General features: G+C 36.9%; 1 protein-coding gene across 3 annotated transcripts; it reads right to left on the reverse strand.

Annotated features, from left to right (window-relative positions):
• Positions 1-193: 193 nt before the first annotated feature.
• Positions 194-24,461, reverse strand: LOC141600352 (ABC transporter C family member 2-like). 3 transcript variants are annotated; one of them, XM_074420573.1, is made up of 28 exons: positions 24,278-24,461; positions 23,661-24,054; positions 22,511-22,689; positions 21,806-21,845; positions 19,740-19,896; positions 19,018-19,132; positions 18,865-18,945; positions 18,305-18,329; positions 16,078-16,134; positions 14,489-14,554; positions 13,139-13,213; positions 12,500-12,607; positions 11,965-12,099; positions 11,531-11,637; positions 11,346-11,439; positions 10,284-10,451; positions 9,808-9,948; positions 8,904-9,107; positions 8,214-8,312; positions 7,940-8,092; positions 5,996-6,381; positions 4,991-5,171; positions 4,514-4,837; positions 3,669-4,425; positions 3,094-3,215; positions 2,658-2,903; positions 1,088-1,514; positions 194-562 (listed from the first exon to the last, which is right to left on the reverse strand). In XM_074420573.1, the coding sequence occupies exons 2-28, from the start codon at positions 23,991-23,993 to the stop codon at positions 465-467; spliced, it is 4,878 nt and encodes a 1,625-aa protein (XP_074276674.1). In that variant the 5' UTR covers positions 23,994-24,054; positions 24,278-24,461; the 3' UTR covers positions 194-464. The 3 variants fall into 3 exon arrangements, with proteins under 3 accessions (XP_074276674.1, XP_074276676.1, XP_074276675.1); XM_074420575.1 differs by having other exon boundaries at positions 24,148-24,290; XM_074420574.1 differs by having other exon boundaries at positions 24,141-24,286.
• Between the last annotated feature and the right edge of the window lie 458 nt (positions 24,462-24,919).

The raw sequence follows: 24,919 nt of genomic DNA on the forward strand, positions 1-24,919 counted from the left end.
CAGTCTATTTGTATCGGTTATATTATGTTGATTTGGCATGTCGATCTGTACAAAAACTCAATACCATAGTTACCCAGCATTGAACCCAAATCAAGGCAGTAATCAACTCATCCAGCACTGCATGAGTCTTTTATAAGCTTCAGTACATACACATCTCGCTAATTGTGGAAAAAAAAAATCAGCTAATGTCGTGATACATGAACCCCAATTCGGTTATTTTTAATTTTAGCAAAGCTTTTGTTACAGTACGAATCTCATACATTAATATCGTTGCTGGTCTACATAACTCTTCTACATGGGAACTTACAAATGTGGCAAAACCCACTTCAAGTTGTTTATTTCACGAACTTGAAGTATCACAAATTAATAAGTGTTACAGATAAAACCCTCATTCCCTAATTACAAGGAAAAATAAGAGATCATATAGAAGAATCACAATGTGGAAGGACAGCTCCAAAACTTGTTTAATTTTCAACACGATCCCAGTCAATCGTCTTGTCATCAAAATTGTAGTCAGGATGATGAAGCCTACTTTTCGACAACCTACCCATCACGGCAAGACCTGTGAATGCAAGAGAGCTCACTTAAGGTAAACTTATAAAACTGAAGCACTAGGGCTTTTCAAAAGCATGTAATTCAACTATTTAGAGACGAAAATATGTTCTTGCGAATACGAAAGTAAGTAGAAATTGGACCACAGGACGGAAATAAGAAAGTAAGTAAATCGGGTAAAACTTGTAAGACTTTTGAATATAACCAACGCCCAAGGGTCAAATAATGATGTTAGTTTAGAAAATCCACTGATTAATTTGATGAATCACGATGTTTTGGAAAACAAACATGTAAATATTGTGTGCTCTTAAATACAAGGTACATCTTAAAACCTACTCCCTCGTTTCAAATGAATTTCATACGTTTGATTAAAATATATATGGAATTCATTTGAGAGGAGGGAGTATTAGGTTTGGCCAAAACCTTTGTGGCGAGACATTGGCGTTATTAATAATCAAGACTCAAAAGCCATCTTAATCTCGGGCACAAGAAAGAGTGAAGATAATAAGAGATGAAAGGATGAGCAAGAACTTACCTTCAACTACTTTATATAGAGATGACCACCATCGATCTTTAGGTACTTGGTATTGCTCAAGTGTCTCCTCAATAACTTTGTCATGCTTTCCTTCTAAAACCCCCTGTAGTGTTATGACGGCCTCCTTCGTCTTCCTCAGGATATTATCCTCATCATCGATCTCTAACCGCTGAAGGTCATTTTGCGATGACGTTAGGCTGACGGCTAGGGCAAACTGAGCTGCGGCTGCCCACCTTGAAGATGCTAACCACCTCCTTTCTCCATCAAGCTTATTAGTCTCATCTCCAATTGACCTACTCTCTCTTTCACCACCGAATGCTAGGCTGCGCAAATACTGCGCATTTGCGGCTCCTGTACTTTGAACCATCTTAGAGAAAGCACTTTCTTCCTTCATCAGAAGCCTCTCTGGTGTATCGTATTCCACCACCTGGGAAAGGATGAATACAAACTTTAACCAAAAGGCATTCCAGAGAAATATCACACAAATTTCCAATCTTGGAATTCAGACAATGGCTTGATTGACTTCACAAATAATCCAACTTAGAGTTCGATTTAATTTCCAAATTGACCTGACACCATCCCTTGTACTTCTTAGGCTGGTCACGTGGTTGTAGTTTCAGTTTATTTCTTATCTGGTGATGGATACGTTACTAGAACTTGGGTACAGGTGTTGGACACAAGTACATATCGAAGAGTTGGACAAGTTAGGAATCAATACTTTAAGACGCGATAACTGCCTTAGGATGAGGGTACACGCGTCTTCAAAACAAATACTCCCTCTATTCATATCATTTCTATGCATTTGTTCAAAATCTCAAATGTTTTGAACAAACGTATGGAAATGAAATAAAAGAAGAGACTATATGATTAAAGTTTATAGTGAATAGAGATGTTTGAAAGACGAGGCTTAAAACCGTCATAATCATACGAAGTGATTCGTACAAAATGTCTCTTCCTCTAATTTGCCTCTCTTTTGTCTCTGATAGGAGAACTGTCTAATTCGATAAAGTGCTCTCTATCTCAGAAATTTGTTTCCTTGGCAATAATTAGTAGTATTGTCTTAAAAGACAAAACGTTTCCTCTGTAACTCAGCAAGGATGCAATCAGTTCAACATCGAGAAAACAGAGGTATGTTTTGTAGTGCCCACTTGAATGCAAAGGATTACATTAAATTTGACTCCAGGCACTTTATTTCTATACACATATACAGGCATCTTTGACAATTTTGCGAAGAAATATCAAAGTCTATTTTCTTTTAGATAAATCAGTTTTGAAATCAAAAATATTTGCGTAAGACGGTTTTACATATTATAGTTAAGCCGCTTGTAATTTGACCAAATCAAGAACTTAACGGTATATGGGTATATGTGTGTCTCTTTGATGAATGATTTACATTATTTTAAGAGTACACCTGTATTACATAAGAATGTCTATTCTCACGTTTTAAATTTCATTAGTGGAAATCTCTCCTTTGGAAAGTGAAATCGCCTTTCAGAGATGCATTCAGTATAATTTATGCTTTTCAAGTACTTAGTAAACAGAAGAAAGATTAAAACAAAGAATACATTACCTTGCCAGCTTCGAGTAGAAGGACGCGGTCACAGTCAATTATAGTGTTCAATCTATGTGCAATGATGAGCATAGTACATGATTTAAATTCTTCTCGAATTGTCTTCTGGATTAGAGCATCGGTTCTAACATCAACTGCGGCAGTTGCTTCATCAAGAACTAAAATTTTTGACCTTCGGAGCAAAGCCCTTGCAAGACTAAGCAGTTGCCGCTGCCCAACACTGAAGTTTTCCCCAGCTTCTGAGACCTTAAAACAGAAAAAGAAAAATTAATTCAACAGCTTTGTTTCTAACTCCCTAGGAGTTTAATGGCATTTGTGCAAAAGAAGGCCAGGTAGTACAGCATGACTGTCTTTTTGAAAAAGTTCTGAATCACTATTAAAATAACGATTGAGAAAGTAGCTCAAAAATAAATTCAAATATTGGAAAACAGCTTACCTCAAACTCCAGACCTAAAGGATTCCTCCTGATGACCTCCTTCAGATGGGCCCTTTCCAAAGCTTCCCACAGATCAGCATCATTGTGTTCAGCAAAAGGATCAAGATTAAATCGTACAGATCCTGGGTGTAAAGAGAGTAGATAAATTGTTAGATTAGATTTTTTTTTACATTAAATAATGTGATAAAATTCGTAAACGATATCAAAATTCTCAGGGAAATTCGTTTCATGTGATTTAATTGGCAGCAGACAATTGGTTTTATATATGTCAAAACCTTTAAACCGCAGTCAGAGCAGTGTTGCATCTCAAATTTATTATCATGATATTAATTTCGATCTCATTCTTGATCTCACATGGCCTGATCTAGGTCGTTGCATCATGAATGTGTCTCATATCGTTTCAGTACGTGGCAAGGTAACTTTCCTAACATTTAAAACGCGATTGTAGTCTGATATTACCACGTCACCCCAATATAAAAACCATGACCCCAACCAGGAACAAAAATCACAAGTGCAGGAGACCAACTATTCAAGTAGTACCAAGAAAATTGCAGCCAAAATCTGTTTAAAAATACCTGAGAACAAAACAGGCGCTTGAGGTATGATACCAAGCACTCGACGAAGATCAGTCAGTCCAAAGTTGGCAATATCATAGTCATCAATCAGTATCCTCCCTCTTTCAAGTTCTACTATACGAAATAACGCATTGAGCATGCTAGATTTTCCAGCACCTGTTCGCCCAACTATGCCAACTTTATCACTAGGGGGTACTGAAAATGAAACACCATGAAGTACAGGAGGGAGTTCAGGTCGGTAACGCATCACCACATCCTCAAACTTGATAGACCCGGAGGAAGGCCATGCAGGAGGTGGCCGATTGCTTTCAATAACGGCTGGTGCCTCAGATGGCAAATCAATATAGGTCCCCGCCCGTTCAACGGCATTAAAACTATTTTCTGCGAGACTAGCAAGCCTCAGTACACCGGTTAACAGACTTGTGATATTAAGGGAATAGCTTAGGAGCAAACCCATAGTAGAGGCAAATGCCTCTTGGTTCTCTGCCCTTCCATTCTGCATGACAGCAAAAGTTGCCGTAAGCCATATCATAAGACCCCCTATCGTTTCTAAACGGATACCAAGCCACCGGTTCCCACTCATGTTCACCAGAGTGAATCTAATGTTATTATCCATGGACTTCCCGTTGATTCTGGCCATTCTATCATAAGCCTTGTAAGCTCGGATGGTTGATAGCCCATTTAATGCTTCTCCAAATTGAGCATAAACAGGTGATCTGGTAATAGAATCTAGTCGTTTGACCTCTCGGGCGGTGCTCTGTGAAATACAAAAATATTATTTTGCCGCATTTTCAAATTATTTAAACCAGATCAGTAGCGAGGAGAAAAAGAAAGGCAAATCATACCTGATAGTATAGATAGGCACCATAGAACAAGACAAGAAGAGGCATTATTGCCCAGAGGGACATAGTGCTCACGATTCCAATAAGTACAAAAGTGGAAAGAAGTTGTGATACTTGGTTGAGGAACATGTTTCCAAATACAGCAACATTTCGATCTATATCACCAAGGTCTTTCGCAAATCTGTTGATCACTCGTCCAAGGGGATTGGTGTGGAAGAAGACCATAGGAGCCCGTAAAATAGAGCCAAGCATAGCATCATGAAGTTTCTTAGCAGCATAAAGACTTGAAGTGATCAACCAATAAGAATTCAACAAGGTGACAAGGACCTGGAACCCAATAAAGCATTACTGATAAACAGAACAAGTAAATTAAGTTTTACAAATACCCAATGCAAATGCCCGGGCTATCAAACTCTATTGTCAATTTTCATAGGATGAATTTATTACTGAGCAACCAAAGACAACAAAATGTAAACGTACCTGGCCAAATGATAACAGTGCATAGATAGCGTTGTAAAACAATGGAGAATAACGTGTTGAGGAGCTTTGATCTGTCCAAGCACTCAACCATGTGCTACTTGAAACACGCAACACTTCTGTCAAGACATAGCATGACAGTAGAATCATAACCACCCATGTCCCTCCAAGCGCATTCTTGTACCTGCATTTACCCACAAACCAAAAATTTAACTTGACCAAATCCAGCAATCAAGTTACCTTACAGACAAAAGAAAAAAAGAAAAAAAAAAAAGATTCATAAACTGGCTATTTGCAAATCGTGTATGTATTTGAGTAAAAAAAGGGAGATAACATAAACGACTTACATGGAAAATCAACCCAATACTCCTATTTCCAGAAATTAAAAGTTTGGGACAAACACATCTGATTATTGTGTTTTGAAATTCCGGCCAAATTGACCGTGACCCACAACGATACATCTGTGTCATCCTAATACCATGACATCTTGACCGACCAGGATAGAGAACGTTACCCATTGAAATGGGATGCCCTAGTGATTTGATATGATAAACCACTTACATCTAAACGACAAACTTTTCCTTTAAATTTAGGATGTGAAATCATTTATATGCATATCACAATAATCACATATACCTTGGATGTCTACATCGAAAACCCAACAGCCTACTGGAGAAAAAGAAGTGGACAAACCAACAATGCTCATGCCCAGAAATGTCATGCTATAGTATAAGATTAACAAAAAGATTCGTCAAATGCCAATGCCCTTTGATGCATTCTACTATCCAAGTGTCCTTTTCAGATAACATAGTAGATGTTCAAAATTTCCTCTCAACAGCTTATATTATACAATATGGAAGGAAGTCGATATTTCGGAAACTGTAAACACACCAGATAGATATTTACAAAAGACAGGATAAGTGTAGAACACTTTTATGGATTTTTTTTTAAAAAAACACAGTAAGCAGCCATGCAGGATTTACCCATTCTAGCATAACATTGTGTTACCTCATCAAGACATTCCAACTAACAACACCAGTCTCCCGTTCTTCCTTCTTGATCAAAACAGATTTTCCATCACTTGATTTTTTAGAATGAGATGAATCTTTTAATTTTTCATCCAAGATGCCATTTGCTACAGGTTTTTGGGCCTTTTCGTCATTGTTCTCAACATCTTGGTTCTCTTCTGAATAATCTTCCATTTTTCCCGCATTTTCCATTAACTTTTGGAACATTAACCCATTTTCAGATAACTCCTCAAAAGTCCCTTCTTCCATAATAGTGCCATCATGGACCAAAATGATTCTATCAACTTGTGACAGAAAATGCAATTGGTTTGTGACAAGAATCCTAGTTTTTCCGCTCAGTTCTCCCTTGATACATTTCTCAAAAACCTGTACAATGTTCACAATGGCAAGAATTAGCGCTTAGAACGTTTTCACCAAATACTATATCAAAGACTTCCAATAGATAACAGAACCCGTAGGCATATATTTTCATTAACATTACATAACGGACAAATGTATACGTAGCAGGGGATAAGCTTTCCTGGAAAAAAATTCAAAGGAAAAACAACACGGATCACAATATATCGCTGATGCAAAAACAGGAAACCCGCACAGAAAGTGATACCACATGAAAGCGACCTCAATCACTCACAAAGTCACAAGTCACAAGGCCTCGTGATCCCTAGTCATAGAAGGTTCAATGATTTATCTGTAGTGTCAAAACTAAGAACTATTGTTCCATATTCATCCCAAAGACAACATATATCTAACAAGTACAGTTGTATACTGGACGAAAATTTTATGCATATGATTATAAATAACCACCTTCAGAAGATAGATACTACACCGCAATGAAAAAACAAATCATCTCAAGTTTCCCTGCTTGAAAAGAACATAACCTAAAAGTGGAATGACACTCAAAAAATCTGAAGTCTAGTATTCTTTTTTACTGCTATTAATTCAGAGTGACACTCACTATAGGCTCAGATCCGGTACTTGGTTAATTATTTGTCATTGGGACATCTATAGAGATAAAGGGGGAAGAGTTGTAGCGGTCATCGAACTGTTTTGGCAGTACAACGCATAGGATGTAGCTGAAATTTTTTACAGAACTGCTGGAGGTGGTTAGATCATTTGCCTGAAGGGTCACATGATATCTTTTATTTTTATCCAACAGTTCAAGTTTAGGAGGTGATAATAATAAAGTTGTCAGAGATGTAGAAGACAAATAGTTTGAATGTCTATCGCGGGGCAATATAAAGTGAACCCATACACACATCATAACAATTTTATAATAGAGAGAAGACTGATAAGAAAGAGGATGCTACGCAAATCTCATTCTCATTTGATAATTTTCTACTCTTGCTTGCCATCAGAACTATAGACTTATTTTGCAAATGGGTGTCATCCCTTATTGCCCCTTCTATATACTCGTGATCTTTGACTGAACAGGAGAAAATATAGAATATTAATATACATATATTAGCCTATATTTTCAAGTTTTAATGGACACCAAAAATGGGACTGTTGCACTGCAACTCAGAATAAGAAAGAAATGCGGAGAGGATATATATTACATAAGACAATGGAGCATCCCATTATATATTAAAACTAAAGCTTGATGAAGAGGGCATAAACATCTTTTCCTTCCAACAATTGCACCTACATTCTGGGCTCTAACATTGCTCTGTTCATAGGTGAATCCTTTTGGTGTCCTTCAAACTGAATACTATTTGACTCAGCCAGACCATAAGAATACAGGAGTTGATACACAAACCACTTGTCCACATAAACTACGATTAACAAAAATGTTACATCAACAAGGACCTAACATGGCTTTATTGCCCTCCAACAGATTAGTTACTATCACAACTACAAAAGGCATATGAAATTCATAATAGAGACAAAAAATCAAAGAAATAATAGTGTCGGAGCGATCAATTACCTGCCGACCCACATGAGCATCTAAAGCACTTAAAGGGTCATCAAATATGTAAACTTCTGAATTCGAATAAACAGCCCGAGCCATTGAAACTCTTTGTTTTTGCCCGCCACTGATGTTAACTCCTCTTTCACCAATCTCAGTAAGATCACCACCCTAGGAGTCGAACAAAGAGAGGAGCTTGAAACATAAACCCAATAAAAGACGATGCATACAAAGGTGAGAACAAACTCCATACAAAGCAACCATTGTGTCTTTTAAGTTGTTGCATACTCACAGGAAGTAATTCCAAGTCATGCCGCAAGGCAGCCACATCTAAAGCCCTCTCATATCTAGCTGAATCAAAAGGAGCTCCAAATAAAATATTGTCGCGCACCTGCAAGAGTTGAGATTTAGCAAAAGTGAACATACTTCTAAATTCTAATATGAAGGATGTCACATATGAGACCCGGTGGAAATTATATGTTTAACACAACCACGTCAAAATGACCAGCCCTAACAAGGAATGCATTGATGATCAATTCTTAAGACCGTGTTTATCGGTAGGGTAAGCAACCCTACCTTGCCCTAGTTCCTCTATAATGACTCGAGGTACCCAAACACCAAAGAAAACAAAAAAAATAAAAAAAAAAATAAAAAAAGAAAAACTACGTGTGAGAACTTTGTAGGCAAATGGTCTGAGAAATTAAAATCTACATTTTTTTTCTTTGTTAATAAAATCTTTACAATATTCAATGGTACAATGGAAAAGGAGAAATTGGAAACAGAGGATGCACGACATATATCTTGCAAACACAAAATTATAAACTGAAAACAGAGATGCACATACAACATGACGCTAGTAAATAATCTTTCCAAACTGGAAACACCCCCTATTAGTTATCTTCAGATACAAAGATGGTAAAATCCAATAGCAACCAGACATTATCTATATGTAGGGACTAAAAAACATAGATAAACAACTCACAGTTGCATTGAAAATCCATGAAACTTGAGGCACATAAGCAGCTGTGCCTCTAATTACTGCACTTGTGTCAGAAGATAATGGTGGAAGCTCTCCAAGCATTGCAGATATCAGTGATGTCTTTCCCTCTCCAGTTCCGCCAACCACGGCAACCAAACTGCCACTGGATATATCCAAGTTCACCTCAGTCAGTGTCGGCTTCTCCGCCTGAAAAAGACAACAGACAAATCAACCAGCCATATATTAAACCTCTACTATACAAAATTACAGATGCTAATTGCCATGTTCTTACACAACATCCAACCACACCCATCCAACCACCACCAATTGCAGCTTGTGCTTCCTAAAACTAGAAAAATTCTTGCTTTTTGTCAAGAAAACTATTACTCAAGCATGAACAACGTTTCCTCAAAAATTTCAGACAACTTTTACCAAAAAAAATCAAAATGAGAAAATCAGGCCATGGACAAATGTTGGGTAAATGACACCTGGTCAAAGGTATTTAAGGAAAGGCAAGGAGCAAACTACTAGACACCGGATAACCAATAGGTCTATGAAACAATTCAGCAAGAGGAAATCAATTATCCGAAGCAAAGAGGCACTTGTTAGCTGTTTTCAAGTAGAAATGAGAAACAATGAATGGCCACTGCCATGTTTTCCACTTCAATTATTGGCTTAAGAAACAACCTCTTGAAAGCATATTGATTATTTTAAAAATTCTTTTAAGCTTCACATGTCTTAATTGGAATTAAAGAACTGCAAACCTTACTAAATGCCATTAAAATTACACTCTGAAGATAATCTAGCAAAATTACTTTAACAAGATGTCTGGTGCTCTTGTATGAATTGATGCAGAAAAATTTGGCAGCAACAGGATTAAACAACTATAGATCACACAACAGCTAACCTTGGAATCCCATGCAAACTTCCCGTTTCTTATTGAGACAGCTGGCAATCCAGGTTCAGAAGGGGGATTTGGCAAAAGAACTCTGTCCTCGGCAAGCAAAAGTTCTTCTAACCGCTTCAATGATACGTTTGCATTCACTACCTGTCAGCAGACCATAAATTGAACGTAAAATGACAAAAGAAACTCCCTTAACGTATCATACTAAATGGGACCCTTGATACTCGAACCACCATGATAAAATATTCAAACAAATAGTACAGCGCTTCAAGTTAGTAAGAAACCATACTGAAACTAAATAACACGCTATGTAGTACAAATATGACAAACTATAAGGGAACTGCAGAAAGCACTAAATTAGAAAATGACAAGACTAGTAAAGTACAATAACAAAACAGCTCAGTCTCGAATAATGACACTGAGCACCACTGCATTTGTAAATAGATTTCCCACCAAAAGACTACATGAACTTACAGTACCTGAGTTATAACGTTCGGGAGCATAAACAGAGGAAACCGGAGAACTGCAAATAATGAGAGCGATGTAAATGCTCTTGCTGGCGTCAAATCACCTCCAAGCAAAGAGAACACTCCAAAAGATACAACAGTCACCACGACAGGTATACTGTTTAAAAGAAAGCTGTTGCACTGCAAATTCAAGCAAGAAAAGTATTCAGAAATTTAGCTTGACATGCATGCACTCAAAACACATCCGATACTAGAAAAGGATACCTCATAGCACAGTATACTGATTCGTAACATAGGCATGAAACATGAGTAGATATATACAAACAATCAGCATTAGTACTATCAAGTATCACATCTCACCTACATACCCTGATAAGTGATAAATACTCAATACCAGATACCAAAAGAGAAAAGACTTTTGATTAATAGCAACTGACATTAAACCTCAGGTACATACTATATTATCCTGGATACTACAGTATACAACCTGCAGCAATCATATGATGAAAAATTGAAAACCCATGTAATTTATATAATGATAAATTATCCTAGTGCCGTAAAGGCTCCTTTCTATAGCGAGGTAGGGTGTTTGATATACAGCCCTGCAGCAATCATACAACGAAAAATTGATAACCCACTTAATTTCTGGATGACTCTCCGTGGAAATTGTGTCGAGAAATGTGTCAATCATTGCTACATCACAATGTAAGAAAAGCAATAGTTTAGTGAGCCAATTGCATTTATTCCATTATATGCCAAAGCCTAATGATCGTGAATTTTCGATCCTAAAAGGAAAGAAAAAACAAGGATGAAAAAACAATGAATGCAACTTAAAAGACGCATTTGGGTTCAACCATAGCGTTCTTTCAATAATTATGAGGTCTCTTATCATTAGACACCCTAAAAATTAGGTCAGAGGCACTTAGCTAAATATAACTAAATGTCAATAACGTCCCATGGCAGGAAGAAGCAAGGAATAACAATAAATTGACAATAACCTCGTATCAGCAAACTGAATACTCGGTATCAAATTAACACAAGCTACATATGTTTCTCAATTAAAAACATACATACCGCTGCTAGTAGTTGACTCTTGCGAAACCATGATAGCTCCTCCCCTCGTATGCTTTGGACCTTTGATTGGAAACTATCCTCCCATGCATAGCATCTGCGCATGATTAGCAGGCGAGGGTCTTTTATTAGCTACCAGATGTCTCACCGGACCAAACTAAAGAGCTCATATGAATTGATTAACATACTTTACAGTATCCATAGCAGCCAATATTTCATTCATAAGGCCAATTCTCTTGTCAGTGCGCTGTAAACCCTCTTTGGTCAACTTCTGCATCTTGCTGATGATATACGTCTAGCACCAACAAGAGAAACAGAGTCAACATTTAAATTCAGCAAGCCAGGCAGCGAAACTTCTACATCGACAGCATTATTCAACAGAAACAAACATGCATCTTTGGATCCCTCATAATTTAAGAAGCCGCAACTGAGGCCAAAGTTTAACTAAGAAGTGATTTGGTTTTTCATACTAATAGCTCTATCGATTATCAAGAAGTTCTAAGGGAAGGGTATTTATGGAAATTTGTATATGATTGAGGAATAACGTTATTGTATGATAAAATGCTCTCACAAAAACCTTAAAAGCTGAGGGGATCGGACTTCAAAAAGAAGTTAATCTTACCTGTAAAGGGAAAAGCAAAACAAGCATTAGAGCACCAATGATGGAGGCCATTCCGAGCTCTCTGAATAGAAGGACCATAGCAATAACAATACGAAATGGAGCAGACCACAGCGTGTGAAGTGACTGGCAAACTTGCTGCAGCAACAGTTCAAATACATATGAGAATTAGTGCACTGAAAGCACAAATAAAAGACCATAAAATAAGTAAGAAATGTTAAATATCAAATGAAACCATCAATTTGGAATTGTAAAGCAATAAAAAGGTGAAAAGAGGAGAGTACACAACACAAGTGAAGAAAGAAAGGACAGAAAAAAGAGCATACATTGAAAAAAATCTTTAGCACATAAAGAAAAAAGTTTCAGTTTCCACTTATGACAGCAACTGAAGTTCTAGAGCAGATACCAGATTAACCCAATCAACATATTGGCTAATTCCTACTTCAGTCAGTAGCCAAAAATAGAATGCAGAAAAACAACATTTTTCACAAATGATTATTGCAATAATAATGCTTCAAAAGGATAAAAGGTCACATGCCTGGAGGGATTCAGCATCAGTTGTCATCATGTTTGTAATTTTCCCACTAGGAAATTTTTTTCGACTCTCATGAGTTAGTCTTAGAGACTTGCGAAACACCGAAGCAATCTACATGAGAAGGAAATCAAGATAAATAATGTCAAATACAGGAATGCAGAGTGTAGTTCCAATGCTTAATGCCAAATACACCATGACAATCTCTCACCACAATAAAAAAAAAGAGAGATGATTATTTTGTGCAAAGCAAGTTCTTCAGACAAAGATAAAAATCTTGAAAGACCAAAAAAGTAATAGAGGTTGATAAGAAACATATTCTCATGGGTAATAACGATTCGAAAAACCCTTACCGCAAGATCTATTATTCCTTTCCAGACACAGCAGACACGGATATACAATTACAAAGTCAGATTTGAAGGAAAACACTAAAAGAAAAGAGACCTGTGATTCAAAACAAAAGGCAGCGTTGCAATGACAATGGTAAAATAGTCCTTGATGAGGACCAAATGCACTTGCATCGACCCATCAAAGTTTAACAATGAATAAGTGACATGAAGGTCCAGATGATTTTCAGATTTTTGAAGAGAAAAAAAAAAGGCACATGCTTATAATCATATGCAAGGATCTCAGAATCTGGTATACCAATGTTGATCGAAGCCGGTAACCAACACGCATAACATTTTGGAAATACTGTGCTTCACACAAGACCCCCAATACCTGACAACAAAGTAATTTAGAGAGGATTAATACAAAAAGACACCAATGAAGGTGACATAGCATTACGTTTTTATTGAGCATAAAATGCTACTTACAAATTTTAGATAATTGAGAAATAGTAGCAGTGATCAACGGACACCAAGGGGGTGACGTTCAAATAAAAAAAAAATACACAGAGTGATGCCATACAAAAAAGGACACCATAAGTGACACCCATATGCAAAATGAACCAAAGAATTTATGCTCTCACTATCATGATTAACCTTATATGTGAAAGAAAGAAAAGTCAAGTGTTGATCCGAGTGAAGAACTTGACTCCAACTATATGTCAACTTCAGAAACTGTTGTTTAAACACTTGCCAAGCGGAAGAACTATCATAAAAAAAATACGATGATTTCTTTCGATGTGCACCACCAAATCACCAATGGAAGCATCTTTCAAACTTTGGAACCAGACCTTCTTCATCCTTCTTATCCAATTCATTAGGACATCTTTGTACTTGCTCAAATGAACCACACACCAAAAAATACATTGATAGATGCCACAAAGACAAGACTCAAGGAAAAAAATATGCTACTTATATCAAACAAACCAAAACTAATCTTAGAAAATTTATTGTTCCATAGAACTATCTGAAGATTTGCGATAGCAAAAGAAGATAACTTAGAGCAGCTCAATCTCAAGACTTCAAATGGCTCTGCCAACTACAATTGAGCAAATAGAATCGATCCCTAAACAGACTATCAAAATTCAAAAGTAAACATGCTCTTTCTAGGAAAATTCAAAATATGAATGAGAGAGAGAAGAAGCCCGCACGATAAACAAGGTGAAGAGAAATGTTCCAATCCCAACCCCTCTGCTTTTTTTCTAGTTGGTTTCTTTAGTTGCCCAAAAATCTCACGAGTATCATAGAGACATAAACAATATAAGACTCACGGCTGCTAAATTCCGTCCATTGTACAGTGAGATTGCAACACCAGCAACTACTCTATCACCATTCTACATCAGTGCCCTTAAGGGAAGCAATTATCAGATTATCCAATTCTCTAACAATTGAGACAAAATATGGCATGGCAAAACAGAAAAATATCAGATTCCCATCACTGGAGCTGTTACTGAAGTAAAATATGTACATAATTTACACTAATAACCATATCAAAATAAATAATTTAATAATCAAAAGAACAAACAAGAGATATTTCACGGCAACTGATATCATGGTGGAAGATAGTACTCCGTATAAGACACATGAGCTTATAGGGCTGAAGTCATACCACACCAACAAAGATCGAAAATGCGTAGATGTAGCCTATCCAAGCTGGATCACCTCGTTGCATGGACTGTCAATTCATATACCAACAATATTTAGCTCATACACAGGGGGGGAAAATGGCTGTAGAAACAAACAAAGTAACTAGCTAACAGCGTGTGCAAAAAAAAAGCAACACCATTCTAATCAAATAAAAAAAAAAAAAGTAGAAACAATTAGAAACCACATAAAACCAAGACTATTATTCTTCTAAGTCATCAAGGAAAAGTTCATTACAATTATGATCCTTTCATGTCCTGCGCCGGTCTGAGTGACCAGATGTGACTTTAAAAATTATGTATGCAACTCTTGCCAACTTAGCAAAGCCATAATAATGTTTGGGGTAAATATGAGGTTACATTTAAGGAGCTAAGAATTAACTACCAGAATATGTTCCAAAAAAAACAGGGAAGCAATCTAAGAGTTGTTAGCATCCTTAAATTGAGTGTGCCCATGGTCATGTTCACACACTGCGTAGGGCAAAACTAATACCTGTTGTCTAAAGATTGGTCTGACCTTAATTTTTTTTCACACACATGAGAGGAATATATTACTCCCTCCGTCCTGGTCATTTGTTTACCTTTTCCATTTTTTGGGTGTCTCAGTCAATTGTTTACCTTTCTATTTTAGGAATACCTTTGATGGGCAATTTTATCTTCCACACTCAATTTGGTCCACTTGTCATCTAATAATTGGCCCCCTCCTCTTTCCTTGGTCTTTGTGCCAAAACCAAAGGTAAACAAATGATCGGGACGGAGGGAGTACTACATAATTTTTTTGTTGTAAACCTGACTCAGAAGGAACATGAGAATAGTGCTTAGAGTGACTAAATGGTTTGATAGACAAGGGCATAATATTCTTTGGAAGAAAGAATTTCTTCAATAGCTCTAAATTTTGTTCTTTGCAGTTATGATATTTACAACTATTCACTCCAGTAGCTTCGTTTTGTACATGGGTTTCACGCTGTCACTCTCCACTCTGTAGTTTATATTGATGCATTGTCTTCCTTGTGTGTGTGTGTGTGTGTGTGTGTGTGTGTGTGTGTGTGTCTTTACCACTATTCAAGCTCCCTTTGCCAGTGGACAAATTGTATTGTGATTTGAAAAGACCACTCAAAACTGTGGGTTTAATGTGGAGACCAGTGAGAATTATCATGTTATTTGGCAAGTTCTCTCTATAAGCCAAAAACACTCCTATTATTCTGACTTCTCATGCACCAGGCATATAGCAATAGAACTTGGGAAATTCTGTTTAGGCCAAAAATATGAAACAGGTTACAAAGAAAAACCTTGACTCACACTTGAGGCCTACTCCTACACTAATAGCCAAGTTTAAGGAGCATAGAAAATCAGAAATGAGTTCTTTGGTAAGAACAGGGATTTACTGCTACTGTAAGAAAGCGACTCATTACATTAAATTGTACATTTATGCAGCCTAAGCAAAAGAATAGAACAACCGTGAATAATAAAAGCCGATAGCAATCATGTAGAACCAGAGAAAGATGCAATGCATTCCCTTAATGGGTAAGGGTAGAGTAAAGATGGGAGCTTTTACCTTTAGAAGGCTGTTGAGCAAAAGTGGGCCGACAAATTGTGAAAGATCGTTGCCAATCTATAAGTCAGAATACAGAGTGTGTCAAATACTTACAAATCTCAGTAACAACAACAACCAACAACAGAACAACAATATTACCCAATTCCTCAGAGGATCCGGCCTACGGCAGACAGTGGCATACGGAATGTTATGGGAGTGGGATCACAAGACCCCACAGATTTTAGTAATAATCACTGAATAAGTTGTGACTTTGTGCATGATTTTACTGAGTTTATTATATACGAACCCCAATCATTTTTACTAGTGGTTCTTGAACTTTGCATTCATGATTCACTCCCCCAAATTTCCTCATTACGCCATTGATGGCAGGGTAAAAGGAGCCGAGGATGTATGCAACCCTAATCTTATAATGAAAACAGACTCATGCTGATTTAAGATGACTCCTCGTGAAAACTACTTAGGAACTTCAATAGCATGTAAAAAATTATCTACTCAAAGTCTAAAACCCATGTTTACGTTTATAGTTGTATCCAAACCCTCATCACATATCCAAGAAAGTACTCCCTCCGTCCCGGTCATTACTTATCTATTTCCATTTTGGGGTGTATCGGTCAATAGTTATCTATTTCCTTTTTGGGTAACATTTTGTCTTTGCGAAATGAGTAGTGACAATACTACCCTTAACTTCTTAACCCCACCCTCCCCAACCAATCTACCATTATAAATCGCTACTGGTTAGTTTCACCCATCCCTACCATTACTAACCGGCAACCACCCATGTTATCCCGATATCTGCTACCACCGTTATCCTCGCTCCAGCCACCACTGTTTTTACCAATAGTCAACTCCGACCGGCCCCACCCTAACTCATTCCTGACCACAGTCCTTACCATTGTCCTTATCTCAACCACCAATTCTTACGAGTCACCACAACCACCACCATCCTGACCTCGGCCCATCTCCGACCAACCAAAATCACCCTAAGTCTAGAACCAACTCAATTCCAGATCCAAATTGAGAAACTCGCCACAACTCTTTACCATCAAAGTATCTTGACCACGAATGACCACCACAAAGCTCTAGTTGCCCAATATCTACCACCATAACCTTTGATCAATTGAATAATCTCAAGTCTGGCTAAATTGTCAAGAAAGAAAAAAAAAACTGAAAATAAAAAAAATGATGAGAATTTTAATGCAGGCGTGTTCATTTGATTTTCGGAGTAGGTTGATTGAACATGGTCTTTGGATGGGGAAGTTTGGCAAAAAAAAAAATCCAGAAGTTTAAAGTTTGAGGAACGATGAGTAATGAAGAGTGAAGACAGGAAAAAAAAGTCACAGGGAAAGGCAGAAAAAAATCCGGAGTACGAGAGAAGGGGAAATGGGGAATTTCATTACTTTCCTTGGTCTTTGTGCCAAATACAATAGATAACATTTCAATGGGACGGAGGGAGTAACATTTATCCTGTGCAAATACCATGTCTATCTCTTGAGACTATTTGCTTGAATGAAGCACAGATCTTGCACAATTTTCAGAAGGCAAACTTCAGATACAACTCAAAAGTTGACTTTTACACAACATTCAAATTTGTAACCATATATCTTTATTTATTATTTTATTTTGAAAAATATAGGCGTTCATAACGTGTTGCCAACACATGTAAATTTAAGGCAAGTATATAAGAGGAATTTTTTTCAGAAAAAGTGGTCAATAACATGAAATATGGAAGCTGACTTAGAAACTTTTTCATAAAATCTATGCATTTAAGAAAAAATAATTGGATGACAACAGTTTCTCTTCTGCATGGGACATTAAATTATTCTGTCAAGCTTTCTTACTAAATTGTCCGCGTCTATATTTTGGATATGATTGAATGGTGCAAAATGGCTTTACTAAAGTGTTTATGTTTCTTACATTGTGAAGTGGGACTTGTTTTGCGCAAATCTTAGCGCAATTTTCAATATAGGTCATTTGGAAACAGCTTATTTGTATCATACACATATGTGTAAGGTTTCACATACCCCACCCCTTCACCCCATTATAGGCAGGATCCTATGAGACACCTGTTAGTTTTGTTCTATCATACATAGAATCAAGTAAGAAAAGATATCTACAGAGGAAAGAAAAATTTGAAGCCTGTACAATGTTTATCCCATATGGCTTGATGTAAACAAATCACAGTAACCAATACTAATACTAATCCCGCATGAGAGAAGGAAATTATTACCTTCCAGAAACCGCCCCACCAAAACCTACACACCAAAAGATGAAATTGTCAAATAACATACAAATTTGTGAATATTCAAAAGCACAAAGCCACAAATACCACGGATATTTCCAGTTTCAAATTTCTGGAACAGAGATAGTTCAAGGAACCTAATCTTCTAAATTCAAACAGAGTCTTTTTGGCTTCAAAATGTAAAAAGCATATTATGTTGAATGGCACCAATGGATGGTACCCATTTTCAAGAAGGGTTAAACACAACAAACAACCACGTCTGTGATAGATGAACCAACTCAACCAAAACCTTAAGGTGATGGTTGAGGCCCAACTATTATAAATATTCCTATTAGTCTGTACAGTACCATAGAGCATCTACAGAATTAGAAATGGTATGTGCCAGTCCACATACAACACGTGATCCCTTAGAGGTTAAAATTGACTATACACAACCAATAACAAAAACGAAATTACCTCAATGTCTTAATGGCTCCCGCAAATTGTGGGGTAGGGGATCAAAGGAATAAAGCAAGTAGAAGATAAAACTAAAAGAAGCACGAACATACCTTCCCCCAAGACTACGATTTAGCGGCCTTAATATCCATGGTTTCGGCTTCTGAGATTCTTCAACCCAACACTTGTCAAAGCTACAAGACAAAGAAATATAGAAAATTATAGACTGTATAGATGTCAGAACAATTCAAGGGAACCAAACATACCTGCTAAACAATGTCTCAGTCTGGTCCCACGTGTCCAGCTTCCATACATCTTTTTCCGTCAAGGGCCTTTTATAACCCAATTCCATGATGGGGTTCATCCATGAAAAGAAAATTTCTAACATTCATAAGAAAAAATAGCACGAAAATTAGCTTTCAGATGTGTAACTTCAATTTAGGAGCTATATCGCTTAAAATCATAAAATTTAAAATTTGGTAACTAGCTTTCAGTTGGACTGTTTATATTGCCAAATTTGAACATATATCATCTGATCCAGCATCTCGACGAATGAAGTTGTTTACAAGAAATATTTGCGCTGTTTCATAATGTTCCTTCCATTTGACTTTTGGAGGTTTGAATTTCAAGCCTTTGACCGCACATGTTAAACAGTTAAAGACTTAAAGTAACATAACAAAAAAAATTGTGATACGGTAATATATTTTCCAACCAAAAAACAGTTAAAGACTTTAAAGTAATATATACTGTCATCAAAACGCTTCCACAAGTTTATATTTAAAAAAAAATGTAATATTTAAGTAAAAAATGTTCAAAAGGTTGAATGGAGATTGTGTGAGGTCAATATCAATCAAAGAACACTAAGAAGATGACACCTAGGGAAAATATCAGAGCTTCAATCCCAAAAATGATTGGGGTTGGCTGACATGAGTCATCCTTTAAAAATACTCATACTCATATACTGAAAGCAAAAGTAACAGAACCATACTGGCAATTATGTTAGCATGCCTCTCCGGACAGATTTGCTCTCCTCCCGGAAGTTCTACATACTCACTGTCGTCGATTGATTCATCTCTTAACGTTGTGTATCCCGGAAAAGGGTCAAGACTTGGAATATAAAACAGAAGAAGTACCCCAAAGAGGCCCTACATATAAACAAAGAACATTTTCATTTGTCAGGAGCAATTCCATAACTACTTTTATTGACAATATTTTCTCCACGGGGATGTCAAACGGGGACTGTGTGACCGTGGATACATCACCAATTACCCATATTCTTATAGTAAGAACACTTTTGATAAATGCACTTGCAACTTGCAAGTATGGATGACAATCTCAACCTTTCCATGTGGATATGGATATCAAATCATCATCCATTTATTACCGACCGGAATCCACCCTAAGTTAATACACTTTAATTCTTTTTTTAATCATGAGAATGATTTTTTTATACATTAACAATTTTTTTAAAAAAACTTAAGAAATCCAACTTTTAGAATAACTATTTATTTGTTTCTATCCGTATTTAAATCTCTCATTCATTGATTTCTCACACTTTATATCTTATTGGTTTTATCTTTTCACGGTTAATCCTAAATTATTTTCAACTTACAAAAGTATGCACAATTTATTAGAAATTTGATGGTTATTATATCTTTAGCAACTAATTTAACTTGATTTAAGTTTACGATTTGTTGAATCTCGAAAAAAAATTAATGAATAATATTGAAGTTACTGATTAAAATATCCAGCAGATATCCGTTCCACCCGCTTGACCCTGTGGATATGGATATGGATATGGATATGGATGGACGAATAAAAATTAACTGTATATGGATGAACGAAAAAACTATTAAATGGATATAGATGGATGAAATATTATTAAATGGATATGGATGTGGCTTCACCCCATCCATATCCCACCCATTGCCATCCCTGTAAGTTACAACGAAAGCAAAATATTGTGTCAACGTTCCTGAGTTAAGTTTAAAGATAAGTCAAATGCCTGCATTTATAAGAAACCCATGTGGAGCAACCTTTTGATTCCAACTCTTTTTCAAGAAGATGTTTTAACTAGAATTGTCTCTCCATTTTGAGCATGTTTTTGTTGGTAAAATCACCACTACTTATTGGTGAGATCCACCACGCCGCTCACAACTTTAATCGTAGTGGAGCATGTCCAAATAATCGGAAGTAGTATAATTTTGTACCAGTTCGAGGGAATCATCAATGAAGTTCTACCTATATCATGTAATCACAAAAATTTAAGCTGCCCAAATGCTTCGATTATTTTATAGCCAGCAATACTTGCTCGGTTACCAAGCAGCCAAGCAAGCTTCTCATGTTCACTGGTAATACTAAAAAAATAAAACAGTTTTCTTGACAATCAAACAACTCAATTACCTACTAATCAAAGGGCGGAACCTTATCACTATAATGCTTAAATGTAGTGGTCTGAGTGTCTAAATTTTAGTCGGTCAAATTCTCGCATCATTCTTATATTTGGTTAGTTGGCAACGGGTCACACGACTCACACTATATCAGTCAAATAGTAGGAAAGTAGCAGTCATATCGAGCATATTTAGGCCAAATTGTCCAAACATATATCATATCGTATATATCGTTGAGGCAAGGAGAAAAGCCTTCACATATCGGGGGGGATGCTTGTACCCGCCGATATTTATCACCATAAAAAAATTTAAGGCAGGCAAAACTTGATTAGGTCGTTTATTTTCTCTAATATAACAAAGTCCTCACCCTTCACTTTCTAGGATCTATTTAGTCCTCAGCAATTGAAAAGTTGTACTAAGCCAAATTCCTAACATGTTTGACGACTCTCTCCTTCCATCTAACATAAGCCAGTTTAATGTGCTTTTCACAACAGTAAAAACTTGTTCAGGACAGAGCAACTACGAAGTTATGGTTGAAGCGCAGAAATTATCACAATGTTTAAAGACTGTGCGATATATATGCTAGCTCTAATCTCTTTGCAAATTCATAGAACACTAAATATGAAAATTAATGCATTATGGGAAAAGGCTGAAGTACACTAACCTGGATAACTACCTCACTGAGGTACAAGTACAGCACAGACCTGCAGTGCAAAAAGCAACTCCCAATTATGTTAAGGTACGGAGAAATATTCCAAAATAGCGAAAGGAGAAATATACATGAATAAGAAAAAGGGCCAAGTAGACAGCTTTTTTTCTCATGTAACGCCTTTCTCCAAGAAATATTGCATTCTATCTTTAAACACAATGCTGTATTAAAAGTGTAGACTCTGAGAATTTTAAAAGCCACAAATAATCGTCATATGGTCCTAATAAGCTCAAAAAATGCATGGTAATGGTAGATATTCCATCACTAAAACTTATTTTGTTAGTGAGTACAGACCCACACTAGAACCTCAAAATAAACACGGTCTACCCATAGTTAGTGGTAAGATAGTTTTAACCAAGTCTTGTCATTCCTTTTGTTTAATATTTTATGAGAATGACAGATTTCGAGGCATCCTATGCATATGTTGTCATTGTTTCAAGCCTTTCTCTAGACCTACTTTCACTTGTTATTGGGGTGATCAATGTAACGAGACAGAGAGATAATTAAAACGAATGTTAGTATGTTACACAAAAAATAGTTGAAAAAACACTTGGGAAAAAACGAAAAGAAAAATAGAACATCAACCATCATAAATATAATCAATGAGGAATTGAAACGAGTGACCTAAGAATCAAACTAAACGTAACAAGAAGAACCAACCTCTCATAATATTCTTTCACAGAGATCACAAGATTAAGCATGACAGCATCTCCAACCAGAGCATAAATGAGAGCAAATCTGACAAACCATCTGAATTCACAAATGTACACTTTGTTTTCTACTCCAATCATGATCAACACGGAGAGCCAGGCCAGACTCTCAATTATCAATGAGACGACCTTCAGGAAGATATTGAACGACAGAAAGCATGTCAAATTAAAAGCTAAAGTAGCAGCTGTTACAGAGTTTTATGCAGCAAACATGAACTAATGGCCAGCAATGGACCACTGATCTCCCGGCATTACATCCTATGTCTCCCCAAGGTACATCTCCAATAGTAACTCTTCTCCATTGGGTTGTTTATACTTTGTTCAATGGGTTGTTTCATTTTTGTTAGTTACACTTGTATTATTGGCAAACAATTGACATTTTTTCCATCCATTTGTACTCTTAGGGTGTGTTTGGATTGAAGGAATTGGAGAGAAAAGAAAAGGAGGGAGAGTAGGGGATTTAAAATCCCTTGTTTGGATAGCAAATGAGTGTGGAGGGAACTGAAGGGGAAAAGATTTGGAGCGATCCATTCTCCCTCGTCCAAGGCAAATTAAAATCTCTCCACAATAGGCAAGATTTGGAGGGAATTGTATCCAAACACCCACACCCCCATTTCCCCTCCCCTTCCCTTCCCTCCCTTTCTCTTCCCTCCTTCCCCCTCCCCTCCCTTTCCCTTCATTTTTCCTATCCAAACACACCCTTAGGGTGTGTTTGGATAACAAAAGTGGAGGGAAAGGAGGGGAGGGGGAAGGAAGGAAGAGAAAGGGAGGGAAGGGGAGGGGAGGGGAAATGGGGTGTGGGTGTTTGGATACAATTTCTCTCCAAATCTTGCCTATTGTAAAGAGATTTTGATTTGCTTTGAAGGAGGGAAAATGGATCCCTCCAAATCTTTCCCCCTTCATTTCCCTCCACCCTTATTTGCTATCCAAACAAGGGATTTTAAATACGGCATAGAGGAATCCCTCAATCCAAACACACCCTTAAAGTTGTGTCGAATTCAGTGGTATAGAGGGAGTAACAAATACGGCATTACAAGATTCAAAGCTCATTAATATCTGTAAATTGAAGACAGAAATGCGCATTTCAAAGAAGATGGAACCTCATAAGGTGCGAGACCAGCTTGGCCGTCCAAATTGAAGACAGAAATGCGCATAATCAACCTGACAAAAGGCTCAGCAGTGCAGTAAGCGGCCAAAAAACCGAGGAAGTAATTATAGTATTTGGACCTCAAAGAATATTTCTTGACTGTAAGGTCTTTGTAAGTTAGCCATATCCGGTAGACACAAAGACAGATGAGAAGCAAATAAGATACACCAACGACAATACTTTGAGTGGCACATGGTGTGAAAGCGCCTAAAGCATTATTGACTGCTGATCCCCAAACTCCGTCAGCCACTGGTTCACAATACCAATCCAATGGCTTTATAGCCATCGCTAATCACAGCACCTTCTTCACTCAGCAGTCAGCAGAGCTTGTTGAATTATATGAAAACCTAAGAGAAAGGTAAAATCATATTTTAGCATATATAAACAGATAATTAAATCAAAACAAATATGGAAACTACATAAATACAAGTACCATTTACCAATGACCAAGTAATAATAAGAATGGAAGGAAGAATATTTGCAAGTGAAGTTGTTGGTTCTGGGCCAGAGATTGGTTTTTGATGAGATGATGATGATTATAGAATGATAAAATGAAAAGTTAGGTCCTACCTTGTTGGCGACTTTGTTATTGATTCAATTCAATTGAATTGAATGATCAAGTGAAAAAGTGGAGTATAATACTGACAACTTGGAAGGTGAATGCCTTAGATCTTGCAACGTCACCCCTTACGATGTTATCTTGGAATATGTCCGTCTCGCCCCACGTTTTTGGAATCTTTACTTTGAAATGAATGAATACCCTTTTTGCTAATAATGAGTTTTGTACTTTCACCAAATTCTCCAATTGTGGTGTTAAACTCTTATTTTAGAGACTTTTTAAACACAAAATCTCATTTGTGGAGTGACGGATACCATTTTCCCTTACAAATGACCCAAATAGAGGAGAGAGGGAAGCACATGGGGGTGCTCCACCTTGTCCCCCTATCCGTTTTGTGAGTGGCATTATCCGTCATTTGCTCCGACCCGTCTTCAGCAAGACTAATTGCTTTTTAAAAGTCTATCCATCAACAATTGTGACTGACGCTATTCATCACAACGTGAATACGGGACGAATCGATACCATTTAGACTAATATGGATACTAGGGAAGTAGGTGTGGTTATTATTACTCCCTCAAATTCACCATATTCTTCCATATTTCCTTATTTAGTTATTCAAGTTTTCTTCCTTATTTCCTTATTTGAACATAAAT

This window comes from Silene latifolia, chromosome 9, assembly GCF_048544455.1.
Source record: "Silene latifolia isolate original U9 population chromosome 9, ASM4854445v1, whole genome shotgun sequence".
Classification (NCBI taxonomy): domain Eukaryota; kingdom Viridiplantae; phylum Streptophyta; class Magnoliopsida; order Caryophyllales; family Caryophyllaceae; genus Silene; species Silene latifolia.

Coding starts and splice junctions, on each gene's coding strand:
- LOC141600352 (XM_074420573.1), bottom strand. CDS start 23,993: ATGGCTATAAAGCCATTGGATTGGTATTGTGAACCAGTGGCTGACGGA. Junction 5,172..5,995: donor AGTTGGAATGTCTTGATGAG/GTAACACAATGT, acceptor GGGTAAATGCAG/GTACAAGAATGCGCTTGGAG. Junction 4,838..4,990: donor CACTGTTATCATTTGGCCAG/GTACGTTTACAT, acceptor ATTGGGTTCCAG/GTCCTTGTCACCTTGTTGAA.